General features: G+C 42.2%; 1 protein-coding gene across 1 annotated transcript in view; it reads left to right on the forward strand.

Annotated features, from left to right (window-relative positions):
* MMRN1 (multimerin 1) overlaps window positions 1-16,460 on the forward strand; it is a 62,660-nt gene that overhangs the window by 23,735 nt on the left and 22,465 nt on the right. Inside the window, exons 3-4 of the mRNA XM_032782103.2 lie at window positions 1,606-1,712; window positions 12,556-12,654. Coding sequence (XP_032637994.1) covers window positions 1,606-1,712; window positions 12,556-12,654 — 206 coding nt within the window. The remainder of the gene's footprint in view (window positions 1-1,605; window positions 1,713-12,555; window positions 12,655-16,460) is intronic.

Consider the following 16,460-nt stretch of genomic DNA (forward strand, 5'->3'; position numbering starts at 1 on the left):
TTGTATGAAATTAAGGGGGGAAGAAACAAGAGAGACCAAATGCCCAAGAGCAATTGTGGCATGTGTGTGCTGTCTCTCTGATGGGCAAGCAACTCTAAGAACAAAATGGCTACTTTCTCGCACTCAGGCAAAGTTCTTCATTATAAAGGTGCAGTACACTTCAAATGGAGGCAGCACAGTTACACAGCTATATCTACGTTCATTTGACTTTCCAATTGGTTCTCGGGTTCTTGCTTCCAGTTGTTCACCAAGAGCCCTCTGAAGCGTCCGTCTCTGCCTCGCTCCACAAGGTTTTCCACCTTAAGTCAATTCCTTGAGGGATCAGAGCTCACCTCCCTATTCAAATCTTGTACAATATCCATTGGAAAATAAACTGAGAAACTCCACCTAGGAGAAGGCACTAAGAACATGAGATCTGGATGGAGCACCTGTGGGGAGTAGAATAGACTCTCAGCTGTTTTGCTGTTAGCAACATCCTGCCATGTAATTTCATGCTGTAGGAGGAGAAATGTTTAGGGTATACAGGGAAGAGGAAGGCATCTAGAAGCCAAGTTGCAAGGTGATCACTGGAGCCTGAGAGAGAGAGACAGAGCCATGTATGGCTACGAAAACCTAACAAGGATCCTCGGAATCTGAGCAGAGGGAGTGGATGGCTATGAATATTTGGAACCAGAATTAATGTTCCAAACTCCACATTTGATTATTCATAGTCATGGCCATCTTTTAGGACTATGCATAATTTTACCTCTTAAAGATGAGTCCTTACTCAATTTGCACTCTGCCCTTGTGCACAACAGCAGCTGGCTTTTGCATGCAGGAAGAGGGACCATGCAAACACCAGCTCTTTACTGTGGTGCATTTGCATCAGTAGAGTGGCTTTTTTTCCAATGGACTGAAATGCCCTCAAACTTCTTTCTGAACAGGAGAGAAGGCTTAAGCTTTTAGCGGTGGTTTTCACTGTCTGAGAGAGCATTTCTTGATGAATTTCAGAGAGAAATGTTACCATCAGTACAAAGTCTGCTTCAAGATAACACTGAACCTAATTCTGAAGTTCTTACCCAATTTATACACTTTCTCTGTCATAGGTTTGCATGAACAAGGACTGAATAAAGACTTTGGGTGAAATCCCAATCCAGTTGAAGTCAACAGCAAAATTCCCACTGACTTCAATGAGGCCAGGATTTCACCCTTCAAAATTTCTTGCTATATACAGCAGAGCATACACTATGACCCAGGGCCTTCCAATGTAACTAGGTATTTTGGATTCATGAATGTTTAGGTGCCCAATCTAAGATACCATAAAGGAGCCTGATTTTTTTTTAAAGAAAGCACTGAGTTAATCATCTGAAAACCAGGCCCCTTTAAGATGTCTGAAGCTGGGCACCCAGAATCAGTAGTTAGTATTGAAAATATATGAAGGGGTTTCTTGGTTTTCCTTTTTGTTGGAATGAAAGGAATTAAAAAATCCCAAAGTAGTTGTAAAAAAAAAATTTGTAGGTGAAATGTGCAGTGTAATGTGCTGATTACAGATTTATCTATTTATGATATTCAATCTTCTGAGACAGACTCATAACATTTGATTTCCAACATCTTCTTCATCTCTAGATCCCAGATGATGACCCGCCAAGCCTACAGAATCAAACATAAAATTGTGACATCACTGGAGTGGAAGTGCTGCCCTGGGTACAGTGGAGAAAAGTGTCAACCCAAAGGTGTGTCAGAGTTGTATTGATATGAATCCAATTCTTTTTAAAGAAAGAAATGGCAATCTGATTCAAGAGCAAAAGTCTCAGATGAAAATCAGTCTAGTTCAGATCTTTTCCTCACAAAATGAAATCCATTAAAATCAGAAAAGTGCAGATTGGGCCAAAAATATTGGCAACATTTATTTACTGTCCCTGCCTTCAGTTTTTACTGTTCATGCCACATTATGCAGAGAGGGAAGAGAGAAATTACCCCCCCACACCTCATCCCTAAATAAACAAAACTCAAGAACTCTTAATTCTGATTCTATTGTGCAGAATCTGTATTAAATGCTTCACTACTCCTGTCTGACCTTTTTGGGGGGCAGAGAGGGTATACAGAATTGCAGTCCTGGGGATATTAAATCAAGGTCTTCCACTAAGTACCTACTGTAAAATTAATTCACTTACAGTAGGCTGACCCTTTTGCCTTTTCAGATTCAGCCACTTGGAATATATTTCAGCCAGTAGGTAAGATAATGTGCCTGATCCATTTTACCACTGAAGTCAATAGAAAAATTGTTGATTTCAGTGGTAGCAGGATTGGACCTGCTGACTTTTACAAAAGTCCACACTGGATATTATACATGGCCTATGTATAACTGTGCCTTTTTAATACAAAGCATGTAGTGTTTACCATTGCCCTAGTGATCAAACACATGGCAATGTGCTGTAATTTAACTTCTGTATAACTGCTGCTACTTTGCTCCTGGCCTTAAACTGCTCTTGAAAAATAAGATGTGGCATTAGCATACATATTTTAAATGAATCTCTATTAAGAGAGGCTATTAGATGTGGTAGGGAATTCCATCAACAGTGGTAAAATAGAAGCTGTGATTAAAAATTAATGTAGAGGAATGTAAAGAAGCCACAGCCATTCCCACTTAGGAGAGGGAAATATTGAAGAGTTAGGACCCCAGCAGTCAGGGAAGTCTCTTACCGTATTGAAAGCTAGTGAGCATTGGATCAGGCTCTAATGGGGCATGATTTATATCCAAAACTCTGTTTGACATTTCCAGGGTTGACTTTTAAAAAAACAAAACAAAACATGGACAAACAGATTTTAAAAAATAAAGGCTTAAGGAGGCAAAGTACAATCAAAGTAACTGGTCCAGCATCAAGGAAATATGGGACATGAGTTTATACCCCAATTTGTTATATATTAGTATAGAAAAATAGAAAAGGGAGTTGTCCAGTTACAACTGGTAACCTAGAGTCAGAAATCCTGGCTTCTACTGTAAAATCTTCCACTAACTCGCTCTGTCCTGGGAAAGTCACTTAACCACTCTGTCTTCGTTTACTCAGCTAGAAAAATGGGATGAGACATCTCACCAAGGCATAGAGAAGCTTAATGAATGAATGATTCCTTGTAAAGCACCTGAAGGGCCGGCCTTGGATTAAGAGCCTAGGTAACAAGATGGAGGAACTGGAGCTACTGGTGCAGGAAGTGAAACCAGATATTATAGGGATAACAGAAACCTGGTGGAACAGTACTCATGACTGGAGTACAGATATTGAAGGCTATGTGCTGTTTAGAAAAGACAGGAAGAAAGGCAAAGGACTGGAGTATCAGTATTTTGAGCGGCTAGTGCTGTTTAGGCAAAAGACATGGGAAGAAAGGGCAAAGGTGCGGGACGGTGGCGAGTTGAGGTTGTCATTTTGTGCCATTTTTGGTCTACACTGATTTGAGTTTAACTGTAGTTTGCGAATAAGCATGGTTGAGTTGGGTAATTGGATAAACAGAGTCTGTCGTTGGGCTAAAAATTTACAGGCTGGCTAGTAATCAAGCGCTACTTGAGAGCTGCTTCTACCTTGAGATATGTGCTTGGGGTGGCTTACAGGAAGCCGGGATCTGATTTGGATATCGAATTGTATCGAGATCATCTTAATGTCTTTAATGATAGTGGAACCACTATAAGGGAAATGTGTGATCAGTCGGAGACTCAACTTCCCACGATAATCGACTGGAGGACAAGTGCTTGCAAGAGATCAGGGATAGGGCGTCTAGTATTTTTTTCTGTGAGGTGATAGCTGAGCGCGGATTTCTTCACTACGCTAGTTGACCAGTATACCTTTGGATGTAGAAGAGGTGATGCCATTTGCCTTAGTATTTGGGTTTTGGTGAGCCAGTGAAGGACTCGATCGAAGAAATGGTGGTAGGGAGACAACGCTTGGTTCGAAGTGTCATGTGCAGCTTTGATTCATTTCAAACATAGGTGGATCTAGGATAAACAACGTAGATCTGCGGGATTTAGGGTTTTTTGATCTTTCTCAACAGGGCTAACCTTTTACAAGTAGTTTTCAGGTAAACTTAGGTTAGGAAGAGTGGATTGGGATGGAGGAACATTGTGGGATTTAAATGCGGAGGAGGCCTGGGAGATTCACTCTTGTAATGTCAAAGCTCGACAGAAACTGTCGGAAACCTGCAGTCCCAAAAAGGGAGAAACAAACATCGCGGCCCAGGAGTTGTGATAGGCCAAGCATGAGATCGAGCAAGCAGACTTGCAGAGAGAGCGGGGATTATGGATCAGCAGAAAGTTTACAGGGAGTGGATCAATGAAAGTGCGCGGTGATTAACAAGGGAAGCTACCTTAGTGGAGGTCAGGAAACATGTAGGGATAAATGAGGAAGGCTAAAAGCCATTTTGAGAACTGGCACCCTTGCAAAGGGATTAAATACTAAATAGTAAAAGGTTCTACAGCCATCTATAATAAGAAGAAAACATACGAAATGAAGCAAGTGGGCGTATACGCTGATATATCACTGAGGATGGAATGAGGTTAAGGATATACCCTACGGCATGGTCCCAATATCTAAATAAGTTATTTTTGCCTGCTCAGTCCGTTTAATAAGACCTAAGTGGGAGTTTAGGGAATGAGGATGGGTATGAATATAACGGAGTAATGGAGGATAATGGACGTGGATAGTTATCTCGCAAATCTGACGGTACGTAGGCCAAACTTAGAACAGCTTAATTCGGGACAAACTGGAAAGGGCCCGGAACAATCTTTCTTTGTATCCAAGGATATTAAAGAACTGGTGTCAATGAAATTGGCGAGCCGGTTAGCGAGAATTTTTTTAACCAATTCAGTAACAAATTCTCGTGGCGGTTGTACGCGTACGAACTGGTACGAGATTGTACTTAACGAAGTAGCTCCCTTATTTTTTAAAAGGAAGGGAAAAAAGGTGATGCCCGTGTGAACGTAATATGGACTGTTGAGCTTTCGACGTCTGTAGCAGTGTATGTATAGAGTTAGAAAATAATTTAAATGCGTAGACACATGTATGTTGTTAGGATATTCGAAAGTTGTCCAATGGTAATTGTCGGGCTCACTACTGAGAATTATATCATTACATGGATTAAGCACTAAAGGTAAGACATAATTCCTCGTGCCACAACCAACCTGAATCTGCCTTTTTGAGAAGGTTCGACAGATTACTGAGGACATAAGGAAAGGCCAGTAGATCCTAATTTACCTTGACGTTTCAGTCAAGCGTTTGACGACGGTTCCACATGGGGAACTGTTAGTTAAACTTGGAAAAGCATGGGGATGAAGATGAAGTTGTAAGGTTGAGAAGCGGAACTGGTAATAGGGGAGACTCCAGCAGGGTCGTAACATGAAGGGTGAGCTGTCAGGCTGGAAAAGGACGGTTACTAGTGAGGGTCCTCACAAGGATCGGTTTTGGGACCAATCTTATTTAACCTTTTTATTACTGACCTTGGCACCAAAGAGCGGGCAATGTGCTAATAGAAGTTTGCGGATGACACAAAGCTGGGGGTATTGCTAACACAGAGAAGGACCGGGATATATACGGCAGGAAGATCTGGTACGGCAACTTTTGTAAACTGGATAATAGTAATAGGATGAAATTAATAGTGAAAAGTGCAGGTCATGCATTAGGGATTAATAATAAAGAATTTTAGATATACATTGGGGACCACATCAGTTGGAAGAAACAGAGGAGGAGAAGGACATTGGTAATTGGTGGTTGATAGCAGGATGTTCTACTGAGCCGCCAATGCGATATGGCTTGTTGAAAAAAGCAAATGCGGTTTTAGCGATGCATCAGGCGAGGGTATTTTCCAGCAAGGATAAGGAGGTGTTAGGTACGCGTTATACCTAAGGCATTGGTGAGACCTCAACCTTGGAATACTCGTGTGCAGTTGTTGCTGGTCTCCCTATGGTTTAAAGAAAGATTGAATTCAAAGCTGGAATAAGATTTCAAGACACGGGACTAACTAGGATGAATCGGAGGAACTGGGAAAACCTGCTTTCCGAGCCTCCACAGTCCCCCTAGCCCCCAGACGCCGCGATCCACAGGCCCCTAAGGCCCAGCCGCTCGCTCCAAGGCCCCTACCGGCTTCCGCGCGATCACAGGCCCCCTACGCCAGCGCCGCGTCACAGTCCCCTAAGGCCGCGCCGCTCTGCACGGCCTACGTTCCCTGCAGGTCCACAGCTCCTATATGGCCGGCGCCGCCGACACAGTCCCTGACGGTTGCGGCGGCAGGGGCAATACCGAAACCGAAGGAAAAGACCCGATACGACGAACCAAGAGTAGACTGACTAGACGGTTTACATTAGGGAGTAGTGCTGACAGTCTTTCCAGCATAGTGGGCAAAAGATTATTGGCTTTTGGAAGGATAAGTGTAAGTATTGGAGGGAGATATATGATGGTAGTTATTTGGCAATTCATCTTGGCATTAGCAGAGATAAGTCTGTTCAGATGGTCTTGGGGATGTTCGATGGATGGGATCTGAGTTATGCAAGAGAATGCTTTCCTGCGTGCTGCGTCTGGTGATCTGCCCATGCTCAAGTGTTGCTGATGCCATATTTTGGGTCGTGAAGAATTTTCCTCAGGGCGATTGGAGGGGGGGGGGCCGCTTGGGATGGTTTTTTTCTTCGCCTGTTTTTCCTCTGGCAGCGTTGGGCATGGGTTCACTTGTGTGGATTTCTCTGCAGCTTGAGGTCTTCAAACCACAATTTGTGTGAGACTTCAATTAACTCAGTCCATGGGTTACAGGGGTTGTTATAAAAGTGGATGGGTAGGGTTCTGTGGCCTGCTTTGTGCAGGAGGTCAGACTAGATGATCATATTGGTCCCTTCTGACCTACGAGTCTATGAGTTTAAGTGTTCTGTAAGAACAAAGTATTCCTCTTTTCTGTCTCCAGAATCCTGCCCAATCACTCCAAAGCCACTGACACCCACCTCACAAGCAGGGCTTTCAGAAAATGAATCTGCAGAGGGGTGAGCCAGTGGCCATGTCCCCAGGCCTCCCTTTCACACAGCTGCAGAGAGAACGACAATGTACACAGTGTTCTGTCTCACACAGAGCTGAGTGGTCTATGTGGCCTCTCCTGACCTTGCCCTCTCTACACAGTAGAATTGTGGCTGCCTGATGTATTTCTGGGAGTCCCGTGACTGAGTGCATCATGGGAGATGTAGTCAAGTCACAAAGCCTGATTCGTAAGGAAGAATGAACGATGTCATAAGGTTTTGGAATTATAACTCTAATGAAGCAATGTAGCACTGTAGGAAAGCTTAGTTTCATTTCAAGTCAATTCAGCATTAAACATTTTGGGTCAGTTCAAAACAATGTTTTGGTAGGGGAATATTGAAAAGTTTTTTCATCAAGAATGCCAAAACACAATGTTTCACCATGTCCAAATCAAAATGTTTTGTAACGTATTTTGTTCTGTTAAATAAAATAAAGTCGTCACATTTTTGTCCTAATACGTGGTGAAAACAAATGCTGAAATATTGGAGTTTCCTCACAGGATAGAAGTTCTGACTTTTTTGCTCTGCTCTGCTTGCATAGAGTGCATTATGCACCACATCATTTCTGCACCCTCATGAATCTAGGTCAGGGTGCATCCAAATGCAGTATTGCAAGGAAAGGCAGTAAATTGATTTTAAGTGCATGGATTCAATTCTCTCTCCCTCTCCCTCCCCCAAATTATTTCATCTATGCTGGCTGCAGTTTACAGCCCACAATATTCTCAGAATTGGGGAGAGTACAATAACTCTAAATATGTCTGCAGTAATACACATTTTCCAGCAGATGGCTCTAAAATGTTCTGAACAGCAGCAAGCCATAGCATAGTGTAAAAGACACAAAGAAATTTAAGCACAGAACTGTCAGAAAGATTATAATACGGATGGGGAGGATTCTTGTAATGAAACTCAAACTCCCCACAGTGATTCCCCTTTAGCTGCTCCTGCTGCATCAAAAATATAATCAGAGAAAAAGATCTAATTTCCATATTTTAATACATCCTGAAAATCATTTCATGCATATATGTATTTAAAAATACATGGGGCAATATATTACATATCTAGCCCAAGATTTGCACAGACAAGAGTTTGATGTTGGGCTCCTGAATAAGTGACCTCATTTTTCAGAAGTGCTGAGTGCCCAACAGGTGCTGCTGGTTGCCCAGCCCTTTTAAATAATGGGCAGTTTAATTTATTATGCCTAAGAGTTGACTTAATAGAGTGACCAGATGTCTTGATTTTTATAGGGACAGTCCTGATTTTGGAGGCTTTTTCTTATATAGATGTCTATCACAACCTCACCTCCTGTCCTGACTTTTTTACGCTTGCTGTCTGGTCACCCTAGGGTTTAAGAACCTAACTTCAGTCATGTATTTTTTGAAAATCTTGGCCTAAATTTAACATGGTGGGTGACACTTTTAAAAGGCAGTCTCAAATTCCATATGTGCAATTTCTTCATTTAAATCTCTACACTTCCTGTGCACAAAATTAAAGGCCAGATTGGCTGAGAAATCTAGCCTTAGACTTGTGGCCAATTCTCCCAATTACATGGGAAGCAAAAGAGATGGGTAGAAAGCAAAAGTTTTTGCCATTTGGTGACTGTTTGCTGACCTATGGGGAAACAAATTTAATGATATCAGTCCAGTGCTCACATTACAACTGGCACTACGGACATCCTCGTGTCCAATGAATAGATAAGCATAGGGATTCGACTTCCATCTTATCCCTCCAGATGGTTCTTTCAGATCAGGACTGAGGCATGTTAGTGGAATGTGGGGAGACAAGTAGCATTGTTGCTGTCTGTTCAGGACCTGTTTTGTGGATAAAGGATCTGAATTTCTAAAGTTGTCCATCACGTACCTTTCCCATATAGGCAGGTTATTCCATAACTGGTCGCTCAGAGGAAAGTACAAGAAAACCCAGAAGCAGTTTGTCCTGGCTATAGCAGGAGACAGGACAGACGACTAGAGGGGCCACTAGTCTGATGCGGTATGGCAGTTCCCATTCTCATAGACATTAACTAGACAATTTAAAGTGTTGGTGAAATAAACATGAAAGGAGAAATATAATTCCCTCAAACTATAAAAGTGAATAGAAAGGATAAGGATCAGAAATGTGCAACCTGTCTGAAGCCGTGAACAAGCTGCTTGATTTGAATTTTTTTTTTTGAGTGGAAAAGATGAAAGATAAGATTGATTGAAAAATCTGGTGTCTTTAGCAGTAAGGGTCCTGGTGAATACATTTGGAAAGACAAAGATTGGTTAAAGAAAGAATAAAAGGATGTGGATCAGCAGGGCCTTTATCACAGGGAAGTAACTAACTCCACCATCATAGATGATATCACATCCCCACCTGATAAACACTCTATAATGTATTGGGATGAATGTAAGAGTTTAACTGCTATCAACAACCATGGTCGGAAGAAGATAACAGAAGCTCTTGAAATTGTAAACAGACCTTTCAATGTCTTACCCAGCATGAGTGCAGTTCCCATGGGTTCCATGGAACAGTCCAGGTGATAATTTGATGGCATGAGCACCTGTTCAGTAGCTAATTGATATTTCCTATATTCACTTACCCCATAATCAGCTCCTTGTATCTTTCTTAAATGTCATTGATTACCATAAGTATTATTATGAGGCTGATGGAATGTAGGGAAATTTATATATATGCTTCATTCCATTCAATTACCTTGGAAAGTCAGGTTAGGACCAAACTAGATTTTAGTTCTTAACTAAAAATAGTCTCCCTAAATGTAGCCTTTTCAACGTTTACTGTATTTGGGGTCAGAAATCCTGTCAACCAAATTATCACTCTTGCTCCTGTCCACAACCTTCCAACTAGAGCCAAGTTCTTTATGAAATATTTTGCACATTTACTAACGGTGTAGTGTCTATTTTGGCCACCCCTACTCAGTATAAGTACTACTTACACTGCAAACTGTCCTATTGATTTCAATAGTAAGATGGGCATAAGAGACAACATTGTCTAGTGGTTAGAGCAGAGGCCTAGGAGGGAGGAAACCTTGGTTCCATTCTTGACTCTGCCAGTGGCTCCCTGTTTGACACAGGCAAGACAATTACCTTTTCTGAGACTTTATTTCCCATCCTGTAAAATGAGAATAATACAATTTGCCTACTTGTGTAAAATGCTTTGAGAGCCTCATGTGAAAAGTGCCACAAACGTGCATAAACGGATGGAGTTCCCACCCAGCTGCCAGTATAGATGGTGGATGTTTTCCAAACTTACAACCTTTCTTGGATTTGCCTTTATTGTTAATTTAAATACCAATCAATATCAACTTTGGTCTAAGCTTCCTCCTCTGCATGGCTGTTCTGAGTTTTTCCTTGCAGAACCTCACTGTCCCTACCACTAGTTCTCTTTACTTTACAGACACACTCATACCTTAATATTCTAAGTTTGGAACTTATAGGACCCATCTGGTCTGGTTGCCAAAGAGAGTCACCAGGATAGCTCCGCATCTCCATGAAAGTCCATACAGGACACCTTGTTATGAAGTGCAAAGTATATATTGATTATTATACAAATAATGGATAGGCTTCAAAAGGATAGTTTCTACAAAATTTGAATATTTGAATTTATCTGAACCTTTTCAAGTCTCCGTCTCTGCTCTTTTTCATCTTGCCTTTGCCTTTCTTCTCACTCCAAATGGATCCTTCTCCCTTCCCCTGTCCTCACCTTCCCTTTAGCCTGACTCTTAACTCCTCCTCCCTGAGCCCAAGGAGTCTGAATGCTATTCTAGGGTGTAGAGATCTCTAGTCTAAATATTCCTTTGAATTCTGGCCAAATACTCCCCTCATATAGAGCAATCTCCATGTCTTGCCTGAGTCAGATGAGCCCCTGAATGAACTGGGCAAGATTCATCCCTATTCAGTTTAGGTTCACCGCTGAGGAGATTAGAGTGTGTTTGCTTTGGCAAGCTGCATTAGGGGTTCCAGACGAAGAGAGGAGCTTTAAATGACAGTTGGGGTCATTAGGAATTGTACCAGCAAATGTTGCCTATTGTATGTGCTGAATCAGCACATTCCATGATCATTCTCCTCCACCCCAGTAGTGCTTCACACTTTGAATTTCCATTGGTGACAGGGCCTCTGCCAGAGGGAGAGTTGCAGGTATCTTGCACTGCTGTGACCCCTCATTATTAGACTTCCTGCTGCTAAGGGCCCCTGCTTCTCAGGTTTCTCTTACCCATCCTGTGGCCATCAAGAAGTCTCATAGCCCCTGAGATCTAAAGAAAGCAGCCAACCCAACAGATATACTGATACAAAGAGAAAAAAAACAGGAAGAGGGAACTACTTGTCTGAATCTTTCTTAATCTTAAGAAAGTTTGTTTTAGTTTCCATTCACTTGAAGATTTGAGTGACCCTAGACATTGGAAAATCCTACCATAAATACTGCTTGTTCTAAGGAAGCTAATATAACAGCAACTGTGTCTTAAATACATGATTACATTATATTTTAGAAAATATCCTCTTTATATAGATAGGAAGTTATTATTTATTAAATGTTGTGGTTGATTTATAGAAAAATGCCCTGCAATATTTTAATATCGCCATTCTCTTCACACACAAAAGTTGTTTCCATTTAGAGAGGAGCTGCAGTACATAAAAGCCCTCATCTCAAATCTCCATCCTCTTGTCCTGCTGTTGAGGGAAAGTTCAGATTCAAACATGAAACTTTACTTTGCAGCTCAGGCAAATCTCTTATTTCTATTGTAGCTTAACTCTTGGTAAAAGTGTATCCAATTAGCTCTGTTATTAACTGGCATTATTATTAATTATAAGTGATGTGGCATTTTTTATCTGCTGCTCTCAAAATACTTGTAGTGGTAAAGCACAGATAACCCCCAATTATATCTAGGGAAACTGAGGCACAGAGCAGCCACATGAAGGTCACCGAGCAAGTCAGATGTGAGTCCCGAATCCCTATCACTAGACTATGCTGCTTTCAGTATTCAAATAAGGTGACTTTCATTACCTTTCTGTACTTAGTTTGATGCTCAGCTCACAAAATGTATTGTTTATACAGTTCTGGTTTTTTAATATGTTTGATTTTCAATAAGCAAAAAGCCATTCTCTAGTCTTTGTTAGACACCAGCTGAAAATGTTGTTGGTTAGCCATCAGGCAAAGACATAAGATATTTTTATGTATTTGTTTTGTTGTTTTATATCTGTCTTTAAGCCTCTACTCTAAATTTAATCCAGATTTCTGAATCTTCCTAATTATAGGGGAGATTTAAACTTGTATTAGCACCAACTTCTACAAATCACAATGAATTGCAACATCAATGAGACATTTATAATCTTCTCTGGTCAGAATTAAATCCAGTCAGTGTTTTCACCAATGGTTCACATGCATTACAGATGGGCTCAGCTGCTAACTCAGGAATCGCCACAAACAATTAGGTTTTGGAAGTGATAGAATCGAGAAATGAAGAGCAGTACCAATATTGCTGAGTACTGGATAAAGTAATCATGCTGAATGTTTTGCTTCCCTCCTTTCCCCTCCCCCTCTCTTAGACCAACAACATCAATTGCTTATACATAGCAACCAAGCTGAGAGCAACACAGCTATCAATGCAGAGACACGGGGAAACCAGCAGGACCCCAATGACCCAGGTCAGTAGTTGTAATTACTCTCATCTCTAACACAATCATTGTCAACACTATTTATTAAAGCTACTACAAAAGACTTTCCCAGCTGCCAAAAGCTCTGGGATGAAGCATCAGATACTCTTGCAGACCTGTTCCACTGGTGGTGCTACTCTGAGAAGGGTGAGGGGAGGGAACTGAATCTGCTGGATCAGTGTGTCTCAGAGCATGCAACTAAGAGAGTCAGCCTCCAAAATAAAAACAAAACCCACTGTGTTACTGGCCACAATGTCTTTGTTTAAAAATATACATATTTAGTCCAGATCCACAGGCAGCATAGCTTAGCACTGCATTGCAGAAGAAAAGAGAGTTATGCTGATTTACACCAGCTGAGGATTTAGCACTCTCTGTTGTGTATTTTCTTATTGGACTGATGTATTTATTCTAAACCAGTTCAGTAGCATTTCTGCCAGAGTGCTCAACATTTGATGAGAGGAGTTTGGTGTAACTTGAATGTCATCTTCCCAAATGGAATCAAAAGCAAGCTATACAATAATACCTTACAGCTGTGTTCTGAATAGGTGATATGACTCCAGCTTATCGTGCTAATCATAATTCTCTCTGTTATTCTGTTCTTCCCTTCTCTCAGTTGCAATCACCTGTTGTCTATCATTTCATAGTTAGATTGTGAGGACTTTGGGGCAGGGATTGGCTCTTTTGTTATGCACACGTAGGCAGAGCTTAGCCAAGTCAGACCCCAACCAGTAACACAAGTAATTGTATTCAATCAGTAAGCTAAAGTCAGAGAAGACCTAATATTGATAAAGCTAGATATGGTAAGAGAGGCCCCCTTGCATATTGTACTCTCTTACAGTGTTGAATGCATATGCTTTCACTATGCTCACTTCCCTTTTGTATTCATTTTCCACTACTATTTCATGTTGGAGTTTTATTAGCGTAAATGTTCCAGACAGTGAATTCCATTGTAGCCTGTAGTGACAAAGTCAGGCTGGGTAGCTGTAAGAATGTGAGGGAAGGCAGGTATATTAACCCTGGCCTACAATGATAAAGGCCCTTTTTCCTATAAACTGAGAAGGGTTACCTCAGGTTAGTTGGGGACACCTGAGTCCAGTTAGGCTGTCTGAGACCTTTAAAAGCCCCCCCCCCCCCCCCCCCCCTCTGGTTAGCAAGGGGGAAGGACAGAGAAGCTGCTACAGGGCTAGTGGCAGCAGAGAGGCAGGCTTCTCTAAGGTGAGCAGCTGCAATCCTCCCTACCGTGGGAACTCCCAAGGCCTGTTTAGGAGAAGGATTAACACCTTGGGGCCTGCAGCAGGACAACCACCCCCCATGAAAGGAGGCGGGGGGGAAAGGTATTCCCCTTTTTTGTTTTATGTTGGTAAAATGATTTATTTTTGTTTGCTGGAGGAACCCTCCTTGAGCCTTTCCTGATTGGGCCTACCTTGAAAGTATTGATAGGAGAATAGAGGGGGAAGACTAACACTGTCTAGTGTGGGGCTGATTTGATCCAGGCCTTGTTACTGCCAGAGGGGGAAGTGCAAAATCAGGTGAGACAGAAGAGGTACCTTGCCACACTGTACAAATAGTCAAGGAAACCAAATTTTATTCATGCCAGTGAGTGAATTACAAACACATCCAATAAAATGACTTATCAGACCTCTCCAATTAGCCAACAGTTTGTTTATCAGATACTCACAGAGAACTACTCATGATTAGTGCATGATGTTTTTTTAAAAATCACAAAATAAATATGCTGAATACTTTGAATGAAGAATATGTTTGAAGAAATTGTTTGCTTGTGATCAGGGGCAGCTCCAGGCACCAGCATGCCAAGCGCGTGCCTGGGGCAGCTCTGTCGGTCGCCGTGAGGGCGGCAGGCAGGCTGCCTTTGGCAGCATGCCTGCGGAGGGTCTGCTGGTCCCGTGGCTTCGGCAGACCTCCCGCAGGTTGCCACCAAATTTGTGGGACCAGGGACCTCTTGCAAGCAAGCCCTCAAAGGCAGCCTGCCTGCCGTGCTCGGGGCGGCAAAATACCTAGAGCTGCCCCTGCTTGTGATATATTTATTCCCAAGAATGCCGCAAGACTCCACTTGCCAGATAGTTTGCTGTAAATAATTTGTTTGTTCCTCTCTAAATGGTGCTGTTACCTACACATTGGCAGTGAGTGTGGGCAGCAGTGAACTGGTATAACTGACATGAATCATAGAATATCAGGGTTGGAAGGGACCTCAGGAGGTCATCTAGTCCAACCCCTTGCTCAAAGCAGGACCAATTCCCAACTAAATCATCCCAGCCAGGGCTTTGTCAAGCCTGACCTTAAAAACCTCTAAGGAAGGAGATTCCACCACCTCCCTAGGTAACCCATTCCAGTGCTTCACCACTCTGAGTGAAAAAGTTTTTCCTAATATCCAGCCTAACAGGGTGAGGTGCCAGAAATGGAATCCATAGGGTATGAAAGAAAATGTAAGATAGATTACACCGTTTTGTACACCCTTCTGTTAGTTGCTTTTTCCTGTTGGTGTTTGACTTACACAGGCCTGCACTACTCATGGTATAACAAGTACCCTGTTACTTACCTCTCCATTTATATCACCTCTGCATTTGGCTTTGTATCCTAATATACTTTACCAGATCAAATAATAGTTATAGGTAAAATTCAGAACCTTATGTTTTATTTCTCAGCATGCCACTCCCCCTTTTGGGGAGATCCTTGCACATAGGGAGAGCAGAATGTCAAAATTCAGACCTGCTATGCTGCTTGGGCAGGAGAATATTCTTCCTCCCCCTTAAATACCAAGAGTAAGAGAGAAAACAAAAGGAATAAGCAGCAGAGGAAAGATATTGGCTGCCAGATAGACATACAAGAAGGGCATTTCAAGTGGGAGCTATGGAGGAGAAGGCTCTCATTACCAACAACAGTGGTGAGATGGTGTGAAAAGACAAAGAGCTCAATTGCAGACCATAAAATAGCAGTAAAAATAAACAGACAAATGAATGCACACCACTTCTTCTCTATTTTATTTCACTCCTAAATTCTTACAGTGCAAGTCTACCCTGAAAAGTGACTCTATAAAGATAGTATCTTAGGATTTCATGAGTATTGTCACTCAAAGATTTTTAGATCAGATTTACTTAGGTGACCAGTAAAAAGATGTCTCTTGTGGCTACCAGCCCTGCAAACACATCCTGGGACAAGACACTCAAATCTTCCTGCCTCATGCTTTGTTACCAGTTACACCAATTCTGCGTACCAAATTCTGTTCTCACTTATACCTGTGCAACCCCATTTTCTGCAGACCATTGCCTTGTTATGCTTATCCAATTCTACTCTCTACAATGGGCAGCAGGGGGGAGGCTCCACAAACATAACTGAGGAGAGAATCTGCAGATGTAATATAGTTAACAGTTCTCTTGATGCATGAGCCAAAATTGAATTCAACTTGCCTTCTCATTGCTGAAGTGTAAACAGGAGTGAAAAGTAGTCAAAAGCTCTTGTTAGTGTCACCAAGGCCAGTAGCTGAGGAAAGACACATCTACAGTGCAATCAGGGTGTAGCTGTAGCACACAGAGATACCCAAGCTATCTTATTCTAGTTAGCTCAGGTAGTAATAGCAGTACAGACTTCAGAGCAGGCTACTCACCTGAGTAAACCCAGGGCCTGTGCAGGCTTGTAGGCAGGGATGGTGCAAGGATGTTTCGTGCCCTAGGCGAAACTTCTACCTTGCGCCCTCCTCCCCTCCGGTGGCAGCTACCCCTTTCTGCCCTGAGGCGCCCCCCCTTGTGGCGGCTCCGCACCCCCCCACCCTCAGGCACCCC

Source organism: Chelonoidis abingdonii, chromosome 5 (genome assembly GCF_003597395.2).
Source record: "Chelonoidis abingdonii isolate Lonesome George chromosome 5, CheloAbing_2.0, whole genome shotgun sequence".
Taxonomy (NCBI): domain Eukaryota; kingdom Metazoa; phylum Chordata; order Testudines; family Testudinidae; genus Chelonoidis; species Chelonoidis abingdonii.